Below are 17,325 nucleotides of genomic sequence, written 5' to 3'. Positions count from 1 at the left end.
TATGGGCCACCAAGCAGCCCCACGTCCCCACTGGAGGGCTAATAAGGCTTAGTTTATCCGTCCCAGGATTTTATAAGGCAAGAAAACTACAATACAAATGTACAACATGAAAAGGAAAATCCACTTTTTTTAAGGTAAGAAAACTTATTCGAGTAATTAGTAACTTTCAATCAAATTGGTTACCTTTAAAGCTGTGTAAAAATCTAAATGTCCTAGAATTTTCCTTGATTAACATTTCTGCCCAAAATCTCCTCCAACAATTCATCAAATTGCATAGCAATAATTTCACACATACCTGGGCATTCTCCTCAGGAGATGGTTCCTTCTTTGCCCTGACGAGCGTCCAGTCCAGGTCTGCCACCATGGCTCCCCTGCCCTGAGCTTCCACCTTTTTGCCTTGAGAAGCAGTTAAGGTATTGGGCTGCAACATAAACCCCAATCATCATCATTTATGCTTGAGATACAGAAATATTAAAATAAAACTTTAGAGAATTCATCACACGAATAAAATTAAAGTTAGTTTTAAATGGATATAGTCTTCATACTACCCTGCAAGCTGCCTCAAGGTAATTAATGTTAGGAATTTATAATATGTATTTATAATTATTTTGTTAAAACTATCACTTTACTATATTTCTGTTACTTCTTATTTTCATCGCAAAATCCCTGCAAAAGCCACCTGATGATCCACAGGCCAATCGTTTCTGGAGATGCAGAACTCCAGATAAAATCTTATTCATAACTGTAACTTATTTTACGAAAGAACTTTGCATGAGAATCCATAGCTCATAGGTAATAACGTACATTCATGGTTAATTAATAGGGTCAATAATGGAGGATAAATTTAGTGTACATTTTGGTTTGTAATTCAGTTTAGAGACATCAAACCTTTTGACTAATAAATTCAACTTACTCAGACAAGATATAACAGAAGGCCATTCTGAGTTAACAAAAAAGAGAAATCTATAGATAAGCTCCTTATAGGACAAAGCTTGCATAGCTTCAATGGGAAAATATAAAGGTTCATTTACTCTGCATGGACAACTGATAAGTAGGGATGGGAAAATTTCGCCATCATGAATTTTGCGGATTTAGACACAGTGTCCTGGTAGAGGTAAGACGTTACAAAATACCCCAAAGTGACTGGAAAAATGACTTATGAACTCACAAAATGTCGCAAATTGTGTCCAAAAATACGATTTTTTATTCTTTTGGGGAAAATTTTGAAACTATAATTTCAAACACAGGAAAAAGCATTACATTACACAGAATGATTTCAATTCAATTAAAATTAACACAAGTGCGAGTATTCCTTAGGTATGTGGACAAGTGCAGTTCCTAAGAGCATCACTAACGTTACGATACAATCCCGGGAGGATGGCATCGTGTGTTTTCGATTTGCTGCAATACGAGGCAATGGCAAAATATATGGCAATCTCCCATCCTTACTCTAGAGGGAATAACCGTATATTTGCTCTGAGTTGAACAATAGAAGAGCAATTCATGCAATTTTTCTTGTCAACATCACGAATGGAATATTATATTAGTAGAGGAATCTGAAGCATGCCCCTGGAACTGTTGTCACTCCGTGAGCATTAAAATCAGATTTCAGTGGTAAATCCCGATTAGAACTGTCCGCTAGCCCGGCGCTAGCCTGATGAATGCACCCATGGACTGCACGTGCCTGAATACCTGTTGTTTGGATCTCTACCTTTTAGCTATGTCTGTAAAATAACTGATTTTTCAGCGGCAATTGTTAAATATTGCTGCTGGTGTCTCAGACATTCTAGTTATTTTGACGAGTAATTGTAGTGCCGAATGAAAAATTAAGCAAAAGGGAAAGGGCTTTTCAGTATCAAAAGGATGGATTACATTGTATCGATAAAAGTATGGTAATGTTCCAGTTCTGCAATTGTAAGGTAGCTTGGGAAAGGAAAGACTCGATTGAAAAACATTGGAAATCTTCGAAGCATCTGACTGCTGCAAAATTTGGTAAGTATGGAAATTCTTTAAAGTTAAAAACATCAATCTCTATCTGCATCAACTGCTGCCATGAAAAACCAAATTGATTATCATTTTGGAAAGTGGGTAGTATGAAACTTTCTCAAAGCTGACATTCTTCTCTACAAATTGGAAAATGAGCACATGAAGTCACTTTTGAATAACAGGAATAGAAGGATCAACAACTTTCCTATTTCCACATGGTGATTTATTGAGACCGACCATGGTTTCATTGCAGCGTAAAATTATCAAGGTCACTGTAACGAAATCATGGTTGGTCTCTATTAATTAGCATGTGGAAATAGCAAAGTTGTTGATGCTTCTATTCCTGCGATTATGGATTTCCATAAAGTTACACCCGCTACTGTTAATTATTTTTGATTGAATTCGTAGAGTGCAGGTATACGAGAACAGCAGCTTTTTGTAAATTAAGTCAAAGCATTCTAATCCTTTCAATAGCCATAGGGAAACTAACATTTTATTTACCGCTGTGAATAATTTTACCTCGCTACTGGTGCTGGAGAAATTACCTACATTTGCCAACTAAGGGACAAATATATTCCTGATCTAAAATACAACACGAAGACTCAACTGAAGGACAAGTAGGTAATAGTGTTTTGTGATAAAACAATGGAAAAGAGAGGAAAATGTTTTTGTGATCCAGCTAAAAATTGTTGAACTTCTTGATAGTGGATTAAACATTGTAGTTGGTGACGTGTGTATTTTGGACACAGCTAATTCAAAAACATTTTCAAGAGCAATTTAAGACACACTGAAGAAATATGAAATACCACTCGATAATGTAACAGCATAACTGTCCTACTCTGCTTGTTACATGACAAAATGCTTTCATGCAATGGAGGATTTGTTGTCAGACAATGTTCTGATAATTCAGTCCTGGGCCCATGAACTTAATTTAGCACTGTATACTCTTGGGAAACATCTGCATATTTTGCATCAAGCAGTATCCAAAGTGAAGATGGCATTCCTAAACACATGAAAAAGGAAGCACCTTTATAAAAAACATATTTGAATACAGCCTACCCTTAAAAGCAAGTGCCACTATTTCCTCAGCCATTTTTAACCAGGTGGAGCTCCTGGTATGAATCTGTGGCATATCTTGCAACACAAGCAAAGGACATTGTAGGATTTATGCACAGTGAGAACATGACAAGTGACAATGCTGGGTTGATTTTCTCCATAGTATTTCAGATGAAGACTAGGAAGCAATCCAAATACAGGCTATGTTCACCACAGAATATGGCGAACGCTTTGTTGAAATGATCACATTTCTGGAAGGACACTCACAGCCACCTGCACATATTCTAGATGGGCAGCTTTGGGGAATTCAGCAAGCACTTGAACTAGTTGCATGAGGGAGTTACGGGAGCAATGTTATTAAACTGCTAGAGGATTGTGGAACGAGAGTCAGTTGGGGCGAAATGAGTGCAGTCCTGTCCAGTGCAGCTTGCCATGCAGTAACCAAGCTACTGGAGTTATGGGCTAATGATCGCACTTCACAGTTTTGTAAGTATATCAATCTATTTGACCCAGATGATATAGTACAAATGATTATCACTGAAGAACTTGAGCAGAAAATTAAGAGAATAAGTTTGTGTTCCAAAGTGGATGATATTGATGTAATGCGATGCTACAAAGAACTGAAATCTTTTCTGAAGAATCCTGTAACTGGAAAGCTAAAGGTGCATGTTACAGCAGTATTGCTAGGGATGTCACTAACATTTCTAACATTTAGTGAAGCTGTGTTGAAATCGATTTGGATTTCTTGAGTAAATGTCGACTGTGAACGGTTTTTTTCTACATACACAAGAGTGTTGGGTGATAGGCATCATCATTTAGCTCAATAGAATCTAGAACTTTTTATTGAAGTATACTTTGAAGGTTGAAACAAACAAAATCTAGTAGATCATATAGTGTTAGTATACTAAATGTTGAGTGGCATTGACTCTCAGTTATCCTGGTGGCTTGATTTGACTACCGTGTTCCCTATGTTGTTCTAGATCCAGTGGGATTTGTAAAAAGAAGTAATTCAGATTGGAATTTACATATTAGAAATAACTAAAACTTACTAACCACACTAAACAGCATGCAATTTTTACACATGTCACATTTCCCATTTCACTACTGACAGGTATTACAACATACTTTTCAACTGAGATCCACTTTGGCGGTTACACCACTGAGGTGATTGTCTGTAGTCATGACATAGCTACAAGGGAAGTGTAACATAACCGAGATAAATTTGGTTAAACTATGGTACTGACCCTTTTCTAGGTTTTAAAATAAAAACTAATCTAAGTGTATATCCATGATAGAAAATATAAAAAACAAATAATAACATCACCACTTAAAAGTATAAATCCACTACTTACCATGGCTTCAATGATATGCTATTTTCATGTTTCATAACCTCATAAACAGACTTATATGCTAAGCTACATCAAGCAGATTGACCAGTTCATTGATTAGCCAAAGGAAGTCCAGCTACCAGTGATGGATGAAGCAAGAAAGAAATAGACATTGGAATAGTAAAGGCAAAGGGAGCATTCCACAAAAAAGAATGATCTACTCACAGCTGAGAATACAAATACAGAGGTAAGGAAACAATGCATCAGATTCTAAGTATGGAACATATTATAAATGGTGGCTTCAAAATTTACAGCTGCATAACAGTAAAGAGATAATTGTGAGTTTAAACCTCCACGCAATATTGCTTTGATGATATCCATTTTCAAAGCAATTGACCTGTTTTAATTTCTCTTCTAGGTGAATGGTTTTCCATGATAACTTCTTCATTTTTCTACACGCATTCCTATTTTTGGCCATTGTTCTCTTGGTTTTCCGTCTGTATGGCTCTATCAAAATCACCTACTGAAGCACTGTATTCAGGTGACACAGAGGGCCTACGACTGCAGAGAGGGAATGAAGCCATTGTGTTTGAGACTAAAGCAGACCCTTTATGTGTTGATAATATTCATACGCAACTCGGCTACCACTCCATTTCTCCTGCGTGAATACCGATGACCACGAAGGCTTTAGCATAGATCCTCTACCTGGAAGTAATTCGCCTGATAATCTATGATGGCAAAAATTACGTCTCATACTGTACTGCTTAAAAAAAACTCATATCCAATAGCTCCACATATAATTAATGATCTAAATTAACTACTGTCTTTCTGTTAAGGAGACCAGATAAATTACTTCGGTAGGCCGACTATCCAGACTCAATGTCAAGTAATGCTTTTGGCCATCGCACAGCAATGGATTTCAATTAATATGTAATGAAGGAAGAAGATTTAAGGAAAGCAATACTATAAACATAATTAAAATTTTTGATTTTCGTGTGTACTTCGTGCAAGTTCACGTATTATCATGAGAGCGATAAAGTTTTTTGATTAAGCTACACTGGGTTACGATGTTTCCCCGAGGAACAAATTTGGGCTATACAAGGCATGAGTGTACAAATATCTAAACCAAAAATTTCCTATGGCAGTGGCAAAACACCAAAGGTAATACCAGTACAACATTACAATTTCATTTTCCTCATATTTTTTTAAACACATCTCGCAGAAAAAATTGAAAGAAAAGGAGCACAGGGAAAAAGCTGACCTTGTGCAACCTGCATCACGTGTCCATCTTGCTGTGCAGTTGACAGGAAGGAAAAAAATGAAAGTCGCAGAGGGGGATGATTTTGAGTTTTACATCGTCAGCGTTGAAAGTGTTAACATCACTATCAATTGATATCTTTTGGGAATCGACTTGCATTGCCGATGCACAACGGTCACTTCAAAAATGGTAAAGAAGGTCTAACATGTCCCTCGTCCCCGCAGTAAATTTCTGTTCACTTTCATCAGAAAATTCAAATCTGAAACAATTTGATCCATGTGAACATCAATGTCTCATAAGGAATACAAGTTGTGTAGTTGAATCTAGCTAGCAGCTACATCATGATGTCACGGTAAATCAGTTTCACTGTACATAAGTCAATAGTACTCAGTTTAACTCTCAATTCCTAATATCCCCCCTTCCACTCCATGGTAAACGGAAGTGAAACTGTGTTGGTATGATCACATAACAAATGACTGCTTAGTGCCAAGATGACAGAGAGCTTACTTGCTCAGTGAGCAAAGTTGAGTGGTCAATTTGGCAAAATACAGCAAATCTGTTCATTATATTTAATTTAAATGATTCGAACATGAAAGCTTTTCTGTAGTTGTTCATGATTGAACAGGCAAGGCAACATGCAATATGTTTCTGCTGAGAGGTCATAGGAATATTGCTTAATGGATCACTTTACGGGTTACCAGTCTTCCAAGCACAGGCCAATGTGTCGTCATGGCACATGGACCAATAACCGCTCTGTGAATACACGTGAGTAGATAAATGCGTACACAGTGTCTGCACGTGACTCGGCCTTGAAACATGATTGAATTATCGATTTTTCTTTTCATCCGTCAATCGTAATTCTACATCAAATTTGGAGAGATTTTTAACGTTTTATGATGATATTCATGGCTGTTTCCAGGTTTATTTCATGTTAGACTAAATTCACAGCTTACTCACAGTTTCAAGGTTTTCACGGTTGAGTGGGAATCCTGATAAGGGATGCTTTTAATTGAGGATGGACGGATCCAGCATTTTTTCTGGACCCTGATTCTGATTGGATCCTTGATTTTTGGAGCCGAATCTATCGGATCAGATATTTTTGGCTCCAAATGCATTTTATTTTATTAAATATTGAGTGAGAGTGAAAATCGTGCATGGATATCGTGCGGCCGGATAACCGTGAGTCTACTGCACTGAAGTCTACGATAAAAACTGTGTCGATCAGCAAGTATCCCTAACTCACCACCTTGGTACCGGCATCACTGTTTCTGTATTCATCCCCTTCATCTGAATCGCTCTCCAGCAGCAGACAGAAGCTCTCCTCCTCATCGTCTTCATGAGATTGCTGCTTCTCCTGAAGATCGCCTTCAGGTCCATCTGCCTCCACACAACCTTTGAGGGCCTGTCAATGCACAAGGTATTCAGTGTTTATTAAAGTTCAACAAGTTCAAAAACCCACGCTAAAAGTTTATGGGATCGCCTCAAGGGTGAACCGGAGTTGGAACCCCTTATTCACCCACTGGCGGATTGGCAGCATTTTCTAGAACCATTTTCTGGATAGGTTTCTTCTCTATGATTGACTAATTTCAAAGCTTCATATCCTGCGCATTACGTTTACCTCATTTTTTTCAACAAATCCTGGATTTACTATCGAAGTGACCCATTTATAAAACGTTCGAGCAATTTCGAAAGAATATGTGGATTATAAGTAGAATGTAGATGAATGTTTTTTTGAAAGAGGTGAAATATTATAGCAGATATTTTGCATTGCTGCCTGTATACTGTCAAAAGTATGTGTTACAGTGGTGTATGAGGGAAGGTTTCATCATCCATAATCGAAGCCAAATTCATTGTTTTTTTTCTGTAAAATTATTTCCTATTATTTATTTTTGGTGTCAGTACAAATAAAATTATGCATCTAAATTGCATTTTGGCAGTAATTTTACATATTTTTCAAACAACTTATTGTGCGTCGACCAGAGGGTCCAACTACCGTTGAGTCTGCCTCAAAAAAGAAGCTATAGAAATAAAGCTGGAGGGAAATACCTTCAAATTATAATCTTAATACTCGATCAGCAATATCTGATATTATCATCTTACCTGCCTTACATTAAAAAAACTTTCTTCTGTAACCTGCCATCTCAGTACATTAGATTTTTTTGGAAAATACATATTCATTCAACCTTCAACTCTTTCCAGATGGTGGAGTTTTCACCTTAGGATTACTGCAATACTGAGCCCAAAGAAGCTCTTCAGTCCCCCTTGTACAAAACTTTTTTGCAGGACATTCGTTAAGAAGGGTCGTTTGAGTGGAGTCGCAGAGCAGTGAAACAGGATTAGTGGAATTTAAATTATTATTGCATCATTCCATGTCAGTTCATCGAGGCATGACCCCCACCAACTCTGATTTTGGCAATTTTCATCCTTCCATGTAAGAATAAAACAATGTAAAATATCCCTTGGCTATCTCTTATAATTCTTTTGCGACTATTTGAAGTTTGCGTGAAACCACAGTTTATCAATGAATGCGTTCTCCAGAGGCAACTGTACCACCAGAGGGAAATAATTTGTCTCAGCCATATTTTTCATCCAATTCACAATGATAATTTACAGGTTTACTATAGAAGTCATGAGGTTTCCAAAAACTAATTACAAATATCGTAAGGGATAAAGGAAATTCTCTAACCTCATGTTTCACAAGATTTTAGAAAACTTGCCTAAAAAATATGGTTCTATAAAACATCATATTTTGACCTAAGGCAATATTTGAATATAGCTATAATATTTTTTCTAATATTCCTTGAAGTATGACCCACCACCTATAAAAATAATATTCATGGCTATTTGTTAGCTTTGTTATTTTAAAAATTATTTTTAAAAAATCCATTTTCACAACTCTGGCAGTCACTGTTGGTCCTCCTTCAAGTGTGACAAAATGCATGTGTTAACTGCTTTCTTTATCTCAGTAAATATTTATGACATGAATCTTGTACATAACAAGTCCCATAATTAAAACATTTTCTGTGTGCAGGTTGCTTTTCTCCAGATAAGAAAAATGTACTTTTGAAATGGAATGTTTTAAGGAATTCATTAAACTAACCCATAGTTCCTAGGGATAACTTGATCGTTGCTTTATAGACCACATCAAAATACTGGATACATGTCAATACAAGTTAACTTTCTCCATTTTGCACAGACAAAAACTTAAATTAATTAAACAAAAAGATTAATTTTTAACATAATGCACCATGTGGTACACTATGTGGTACATTGGGGTTTTATCACGGATAATCCGAAAAGCTAAGATAATTAATTTCAATTAAAAAACAGAAACCTGATATCATCAAGAAGTATCTCTTGGACCCAGTGTTTGCTACAGGAACTATCACAACTTGTTCCTTCCACAAAGTCATTCAACAGTAACACTCAGAACTGCCCACGAAGACAGCCATCAAAATAAAAATGCAAAATATAAAGCAAAATTTGCTGGAAAAGAATTATTTCCCATTCAAGCTTTTCACTCCACTCTCTACTCCCAAAAATTTTCCCATGTATTCCAAATTAATTAGACAAAATTGATCTGTAAAATAAAACACATACCATTCTGTACGCCACGAAACTATTTACAAAAAACTTATCTGTACAAATAATAAGCATTTTCAAAAAAGTTTGAAAATTTCAAAATGAAATTAAGAGTTTTAGGAAACAATAGACATGCTGGAAAAATATGTTATTACTCCTACCGTAAAGTATAACCATAATTTTTTCAGATTTTTAAAATTGGTGGAACACTGTCAAAAACATGAACAACTGCTTTCCACCATTTGGATGTATGCGTTCCAAAAGGATATTTAATTTAATTATTGAGAGCAACTGTTGTTGATAAGTTTGTAATATTATTGATTAATAATTAGCATTAACATAAAAACTGCCCATCGCAATTAAATTAATCATAATTATTTTTTATAAACACACTTTTAAGCTTTAATTTTCTATTTAATGCACAAAAATAGCAGAAGCGGTCATAATTGAATCGTCTTTTCGAATATACATAAGGGCCGTTATACATGAGATAAATCATTCCTCAGGGTACCATTGAAAACATTTGTTGCAACCGCAAGAATCTGAGCCTGAAATTAGAGCAGGGGCTATTTTACAATCTCACAACAGTGTACTCTCTCGTGCATTCAAGAAATTCACCAATTTACAAGATGCAATTTTGACTGCACCAGTGTACACACATAAGATTGCGCAATGATGTGCCCCGATGTAATTAAAATTACTGCGCAAATATGAAATAAAAGGGTGATAATTGGTGTATCGTCTTTTGAATATGCATAAAGGCCATTTTACATGGGGCAAATCATTGCGCAGGTTAGTATTCAAAACATTTGTTGAAATTGCGAGAATCCCAGCCTGCAATTACTGCAGGGGCTACTTTGCCATCTCACATCAGTGCACCCTCTCATGACTTGTAGCAATACACCACTTTACACGATTTCTATTTTCAGTACACCCTCGTACGTACGTACGATTGGGCAATAATGGGCCTCGAGTAAAACGGCCTTAGTTACATTAGTACAGCAATTACAGCAAAAGATATCATTGAATATGACCACATCAATAATTTACTTGAAAATTCATTTATAAACTACGCTGTAACAAGAAACTTTTTGTGTCCGACTATTTCCTTGCAGTAAATGCTATGCCTAGCACATTTTCATCAATATTTTAACTCCTTAAAGACATGATTTTCCGTTAGAGCAGATATATTTGCTTTGATGTAACACTCTCCTGATGAAATTAAAAACTATCCATACTTGAAAAACCAAGAAATAAAATGGGTTTGCAGTTTAAAAATGTATCCATATGTTACAGCAGCTAAGCTTTATCACAAAATAATATTAATCAATATATTCATATTATTATTAATAGAAAAGATCAATTTTCAATTGAAAAAACTCGCTAGACATATTGCTACTATAAAATTTTCACTATCTCATCGTTAACAGCACAATCTGTAACCCTGTCAGTTATTTACAATAAGAAATCATATCTCTTCACGTCCCTGAACTTGAAAATGGAACCCTCTATAACTCAACTTTGTGTGGCATAGCGCAGCAGCCTGGTTCCTTTGGAATATAATAATTGCACATTTCTCAATCTCAAATACCACCAATGCTCCTTCAAAATGTGGTGCCTTTGGTTCCTTTTCTGTCTCACCAAATACTATGCATCAACGGGCAAGATCCTTCGACTCCCCACTGATTTCCACTGAACTGGACAAACCCTCACAATGTATATGCTTGCAGACTTTACGTGCAGCGGAACATTCATGGGGACCAGCGTCTTATTTAGCAATTTATCCGACTGATTTTGTCTCTTGGTGTTGCATGTGACTTGTCTGTATTGTTCAACATTCACTGATTGAGAGATTAAGCATCAGAGAATACCTATTGCTGGCATCAACAATGATGAAGTGTCATCGCTTCGTCAAAACTACTCCCCGAATATTCAGCCATATTCTCGCAATATTAGGGTGTTGGCTCATTTTCCAGAGATAACTTCATGGTTAAGTATAGTCAGGAGATACGAAGAAAATCATTTTCGGCAGACTTTGTATTTCTCCAAGCTTGTAGACTAACTTAATCTTTCGTCAGGCACAATATTGGAATTGCTGTGTTCATGTGCAATGTGCCTAACAACAGATGTGAAATAACATAATTTACTCTTAGCATGGCTCCATGGTACATGTTCCAACACTAAAGAATCTTTTTAATAGTATAGTCTAACACATAAATGATTTCTTATTTGCTATGTTTTAACCCCTACACACACTGTCATCCTGCCCCGGACCGATGCAGCAAGGTGGGATTTAAATTATTTATTTATTTATTTCACACGCCACCGAAAACAGCACAGTTCGGCCTTTACATCAGGGTTGATAACATTAATAATCACAAACATCCATGCCCTGGGTAAGGGTAACTTACCCAGGCGGGACTCGAACCCACAACCTCAGGTTTGGCAGTCGAGGACTTCCCCCCCCGCCACCGAGGCTGGCAATATGCTTAATATGCTCTTTAGGCAATAAAATATTATTATATGCATGTAAATTTTATATGATTAGGGTTTTTTAATTTGCTATATTGTATCAAATAATGCTTTTATTTGGCGTTACTTTACCATTATTTTGCTTAATTACGCTACTGATATGCGGGCACAATGTGCAAAGCGAAAGGCTACATAAAGGGTGCCAAAACAAACAGCTACTATGAGTACAAAGGGTCTTTGCCACCTATAGGCGCGTAGAAGTGAAAAAAAACATTTGCGCTGAGCCTGTCAGATCCATTGCATCCGACGGAACGTTAAGAGGTTAACAGTATGGTTAAAAACAATAATTATGATTCATCTAAGTGTGATAGGCATTGTTTATGTTAATGTCAATTCTTAATCAATGATATTAGAAACTGATAAACAATCGTTGCTCTCAATAATCAAATCAAATATCCTCCTGGAATACATATAAGCAAATGGCAAAAACCTGTTATTCATTTTCTTGATCGTGTTCCACCAATTTTAAAAATATGAAAAATAGGATAACACTCTAATGTAAGGGTAACAACATATATTTATTTTGGCGTCTCTATTGTTCCCTAAAATTTCTAATTTAATTTTGAAATTTGCAAACTTATGGAAAGTTTAGTTCTTGGTTCAAAATTTTTGAAAAAAAAACAGGATGATAGTATAATTAAATGCAATTTAAAATCAAGAAAGAGATTTTACAAAAATAAAAACTAGAGAGATGGTTAAAAAAAGTAAAAATCGCGTTTATATTTTTTTGGTGTGTTTCCCATTGCTGAGACCTGAAACCTTGGGGAAACACATAATTTTGGATGCACTTTAAGTGTATATTTTTTATTTGTCAAAATAAAAAATACACACTTAAACTTCTTTTTCTCCATCACTTTCCACCATCTTAACCTGCTGGACCTTTTAATGCACAATTAACTTTTGATCTCTAATTAAAGTGCTTTCTAGTAAATTTTTCATTCAATACGTTGATACAGTCACTCAGCATTTAACATTGCCCGCCGTGGCAAATGATTCATCAAATGGGTACATGATTAAGTAACCCTTTCAAGTTATTGCTGTAACCTGTTGAAACCACATATACAAACATTTGGCTAAATTTTACATTAAAGTCGACATGAAATTGAAACTATTAAGGCCGGGATACACGGTACATTAACACGAACAAGTTAATATCTGCTAGCGAGAATAATTACACATTATTTGGAAGTTACACGAGGCTTCCAATATAAAAATGATAACAACTCACCCTTACGTAATTTCCAGACGAATATTTTCTCAGTTCTGCGTCCGATTTATGACAAATATTTCTGAAATCATTAAATTCGATGAGCTTTTTCAGGCACAGGGAACATATAATAGCAGGCAGGCCATCTCCAACAGCAACCTAAGAAAGGAATGAAACCATATGCAAGACATTTCAGACTTTTCGTGGAAAATATGTGCCTAGAATGGAATAAAACAAGAACTAAGGAAATCAATAAAATGTAATCCATCACTTACTTTTAAGTCGACTAAATGATATAAGGCATCCTCTACGGTTATCTGGCTTGTTACAATTGAAGTGAATATGTTGTGAAAATAATCATTTTTCTTCATGCAAAGTCTGCACGGGGTACCCTCGGAATTCCTTTCTGAAGACTTCGAGAAATCCCCAATGGTAATACTCATGCTTTCACTGCAATACATCATTCAATCTCTAAACCAGTTCACTCCTGAACCAAATCATCCACACTGCACTCAGTGATTTCGAAATTCCCAATATGTTAAGAATATTTCCGTGACGTACACCTATGCAAAAACATTGGCCTAATCAAGGGAAAGGGCGCAATAAGCTCACATTAAAATAATACCTCAAAAAGAAATCACATAGCATCAGAGTAAACAGCAAATATTTCACAAAAATTTCAGCGCCCTATTTAGTATCTGATCAGGCAAGCGAGGTTCAGTTCAGACAGAGAACTTTAGTTGCGTGTTGCACCGCTAGAGCACAACGTCTGCAATAGGCCTACAATCGAAAAATAAGGTATTATCAACAATTAGTGGGAAAATATTGATATTTATTGAGGAATATTATTCAATGACAAGTTTCAAACGAATAATGCTACAAAACGGGAAGTTTAGAATCACTTTTTAGATTTAAATTGCGTAAATGGAATATGACTGTGTACAAGCCGAATTTGGGCTTAAATTCCATTTCTGCCCTAAAGATTGAAAAATTATTAACCAAAAATAGTTCCTTTACAATAAATTGAAAAAAAAACATGATTTTTAAATTAGCGTTCATTTATTTTATCAAATGGAAATAAAATTGTCTTCAAACGCGGATGTGTGGCCTGTTCTATAGGTGTGCTAGTGGCGGATAAAATGGTAACTACAAAACATCGAGTCTGCACCGAGTTTTGTTTGCATTGTCATATATTAACAAGCAGCGTTTCTCCGTCCATGCTATTGCGTCCTGATATATCTCACAGGCGATCCAATAATTGCTGGCTTTTATATTCCTTTTGATGAGCATTTTAAAGTATTTCATTTTCACACGTACTCGTAGTGAATGTAGTTTCCTTGTGGGATTTTTTTTATTTTTGTCAATGCTGAGTGGATGATTTCTTTGGCGATAGACCTGTTTTAAATATTGATTGATATTTTGAAGCGAAAACAAGAGTCATACCAGTGGGATTTTCTCGGATTCTTCTGGAAGGAGTTCAGAGATTGACCATTGCAGACTTTGTATGAAGAATCATGATTATTATTACAACATATTCTCTTCTAGTGTAGCAAGCAAAATAACTGCGAAGGAAGCCCTATATGATTTAGTCGGCTTACATGTAAGTTACACATTGCATGTTATCGATTTTATTTATAATGCTGCTTACTTCATTTTGTTTTCCAAGATAATTCCGAATTCTGTTGACGCATAAATTGTTTATTAACATCTCAGATTGCTGTGGGAGATGGCCTTCCCACTACCGTGTGCCCACTGTGTTTGAAGAAACAGACGGAATTCAGCGTTTTCAAAAAGATTTGTTTAGTATCAAACGCAGCTCTGAGAAAAAGTTTGCCGAGAAGTTGCTGCAAGGTGAGTACGTTTCGATTTTTCTCATTCGTAGACTGGTGTAGTCTAAGTTTCGTAGAGTTAAAAGTGACACTCTTTGGTTTTTGTCTACAACGATAGGAATCTGGGGAGAAAATTTTTGTGGACTGGAATAGTTATAGCATGAATTACCAAGGATTACCTCAATTTTGTAATAGATTAGTCGCTTGGTGAAACAATCGGAGAAATATAATGTTTTATAACTGCCGGTGGCTATTAAATCGAGTAATAACTAAAAATGCACTTCGATTAACGATCAAAAGATAATTAAGCATACCTTTTGTTAACCTACAATAATGGGGGACATGAACGGCCCTCAAGTGAAGAAACAAATCCCTGACGAATTGCTGCGAAAGAATGAAGTGTCAGAGACCCGGAAATTAGTTTGTTTGTAAACAATACAGAAAAATGCGTATATACATTGATGCGTTGTCAAATAAAGTCTCATGTGCACGTAAACATATTATCCTTCTGTTGTTGGGGGCCTCTTCCTCACCTTTAACTATGATCTCATGAGGCTAAGGTTATTTATAATTAAAAGCATCTTTGCGACGCTTCGGAAATTGATTGGTTGTATTCAAGGCATTTCATGGTGGGTACAATGAAGGCATGATGGGAAAAGTATTACTAATTAATTTAAGTGGACAAAAATTATCCTAGAAAATGTAATCATCCATAGATGTAAAATTAGAAAGCAATTTTTGATGTGATACATCTCATCTGTAACTGCTTGCTCTATTTTAATATAATTTTTTTTAAGTATTTGCATCAACTGTGATTAAATAGATGACAAAATTTATGGCTAAAACCATTTTTGTTAGTGCCTTTATTGAAATTATTAGTATTTGTGGTCATAAAAACAGTTTCTTTAAATAATCTCTCAGATAAACTGTATTCTAATTTTAAAAATGCATTATAAAATTTAAAAGTTTCCTTTAAGTTTTGTGGTTAGCAATTTTAAATATGACCTTGGTATAAATAAGTTTAAAGGTTAACTGTCTGATATGCAGAAGGTTGCCCCATAATTGCACCTGGTCAGATTCTCCAACTCTATCTCGGCTGACATTTCTTTATTCGAGTTTTCCAGGAGCCGTATTATGTATCTCCAAACATATCAGTGTGGCACCGTTCGTCGGTTGGGACGTCACACTGACTCCCGGTAAGCAGTTATGTGATTCTGTATGCACACAAGCAGTACGGCACAAGCAAGAAAAAGAGAGATCATTGATAGCCGTACGGACACCAAAAATGTATTGGAATGGCCACCAAGTAGAGGGTTTCATGAATCCCCCCCCCCCCGTGCACATTGTTCATTTTATTTTGTTTTTCCCTCATCAACAAATAAATATGAGGTTTTCCACAATGTTTAAACTTGAATAGGCCAGTATAATTTACTGTTTCATCAACTATTGATTACCTTAACATAAATGTAAGGTATTGGTTAATAAATATGAGGTCTGCCACCATTTTATCACTTTCTCTCATTAATGATATCACTTTCACTCATTTGGAATAGGCTTTATTTCACTCTATCATAATTTATTTACTCCCTTCACATAACAAAAGGAAAAGATAATTAGAAATAGAATGGAGAGAGTGATAAATTGTGACAAACCTCTTTAATGACTCAGTGATGAGGGAAAAACGAAATAAAACGCACAATTTGCATAGGGGAATTCGTGAAACCCACCCGTATATACACCTTTTTTGAGTTGGTACGGTTTGCGACATCTCCGGTTTCCACATTGGTGTTGCACCAATCGGGTTCATACAGAATCGCAGGACTGCTTACCGTTAGTTGGTATGATGTACCTCCTGATGAATCAGTGCCGCACAAATCAGTTTGGAGATACAGAATACGGCCCCTGACCTGGTGGAATTCCTGAGTAACCTTCCACAAAACTCTACACTTGGAAAACATGTTGGAGTTATCACATGTTTTCCAAGCCTCATATGCATGCCTGACAAGGTTATTGAATTCTTAATTTATTGACGCTATTGACTTAAATAAGGTGTAATAATGTATGTTCAAGGTTTTTGAATGTCTACAATGTATTTTGAGGTCTAATTTGTGAAAGCTATCTTAAAATTTATTTTGATAACATAATGTGTAGTAATTGAGTGAATTTTTGAATGGGATGCCGATTTAATTGGTAGATCAATATAATTCCACGAGTTTGAAGTGTGCTGACAGAAATATTTTCCAAGTACATATTGTAATGATTAATGTTTTTTGCTTATATTTTTCTAGTGTCTTTGAGTTTATGCTGATAACTATGGTGAGAAGCTTTTTCATGTAACTGTAGATTTAATGATTTTTTGTGCTAGGTATATTTATTTTGTATTTTAAAGGTCGATTTGATTAATAATTTAAAAATCTGGTTGATTACTAACATTCTATCCACCCAATGATGGAAATTGAGCTAAATATCCTAATTTCTTATGGGTGACGTGTAAAAGGAAGGAAGTTGTCCAACGCTAGCTGCCGTCTTTCCCCATCACAGTGGCAG

At 35.7% G+C, this 17,325-nt stretch overlaps 2 protein-coding genes across 5 annotated transcripts in view; one reads left to right on the top strand and one right to left on the bottom strand.

The window, feature by feature from the left end:
* LOC124173130 (zinc finger and SCAN domain-containing protein 2-like) overlaps positions 1–13,660 on the bottom strand; it is a 342,671-nt gene extending 329,011 nt beyond the window's left edge. Inside the window, exons 1-4 of one of the 3 annotated variants that reach the window (XM_046552638.1) lie at positions 13,225–13,660; positions 12,971–13,108; positions 6,872–7,030; positions 296–421 (exon numbers count right to left, since the gene is read on the bottom strand). In XM_046552638.1, coding sequence (XP_046408594.1) covers positions 296–421; positions 6,872–7,030; positions 12,971–13,108; positions 13,225–13,413 — 612 coding nt within the window. In that variant the 5' untranslated portion in view covers positions 13,414–13,660. The remainder of the gene's footprint in view (positions 1–295; positions 422–6,871; positions 7,031–12,970; positions 13,109–13,224) is intronic. The other 2 variants (XM_046552636.1, XM_046552637.1) reach the window with 2 other exon arrangements.
* Positions 13,661–14,144: 484 nt separating this feature from the next.
* Positions 14,145–17,325, top strand: part of LOC124173147 — a 34,081-nt gene continuing 30,900 nt past the window's right edge. For both annotated transcript variants that reach the window (XM_046552663.1, XM_046552662.1), the window contains exons 1-2: positions 14,145–14,549; positions 14,663–14,800. In XM_046552663.1, the coding sequence (XP_046408619.1) occupies positions 14,454–14,549; positions 14,663–14,800 (234 nt within the window). In that variant the 5' untranslated portion in view covers positions 14,145–14,453. The remainder of the gene's footprint in view (positions 14,550–14,662; positions 14,801–17,325) is intronic.

This window comes from Ischnura elegans (assembly GCF_921293095.1).
Source record: "Ischnura elegans chromosome 13 unlocalized genomic scaffold, ioIscEleg1.1 SUPER_13_unloc_4, whole genome shotgun sequence".
Classification (NCBI taxonomy): Eukaryota; Metazoa; Arthropoda; class Insecta; order Odonata; family Coenagrionidae; genus Ischnura; species Ischnura elegans.
Note: the sequence above shows the minus strand (reverse complement) of the source record. Positions and strands in the feature narration are given on the sequence as shown.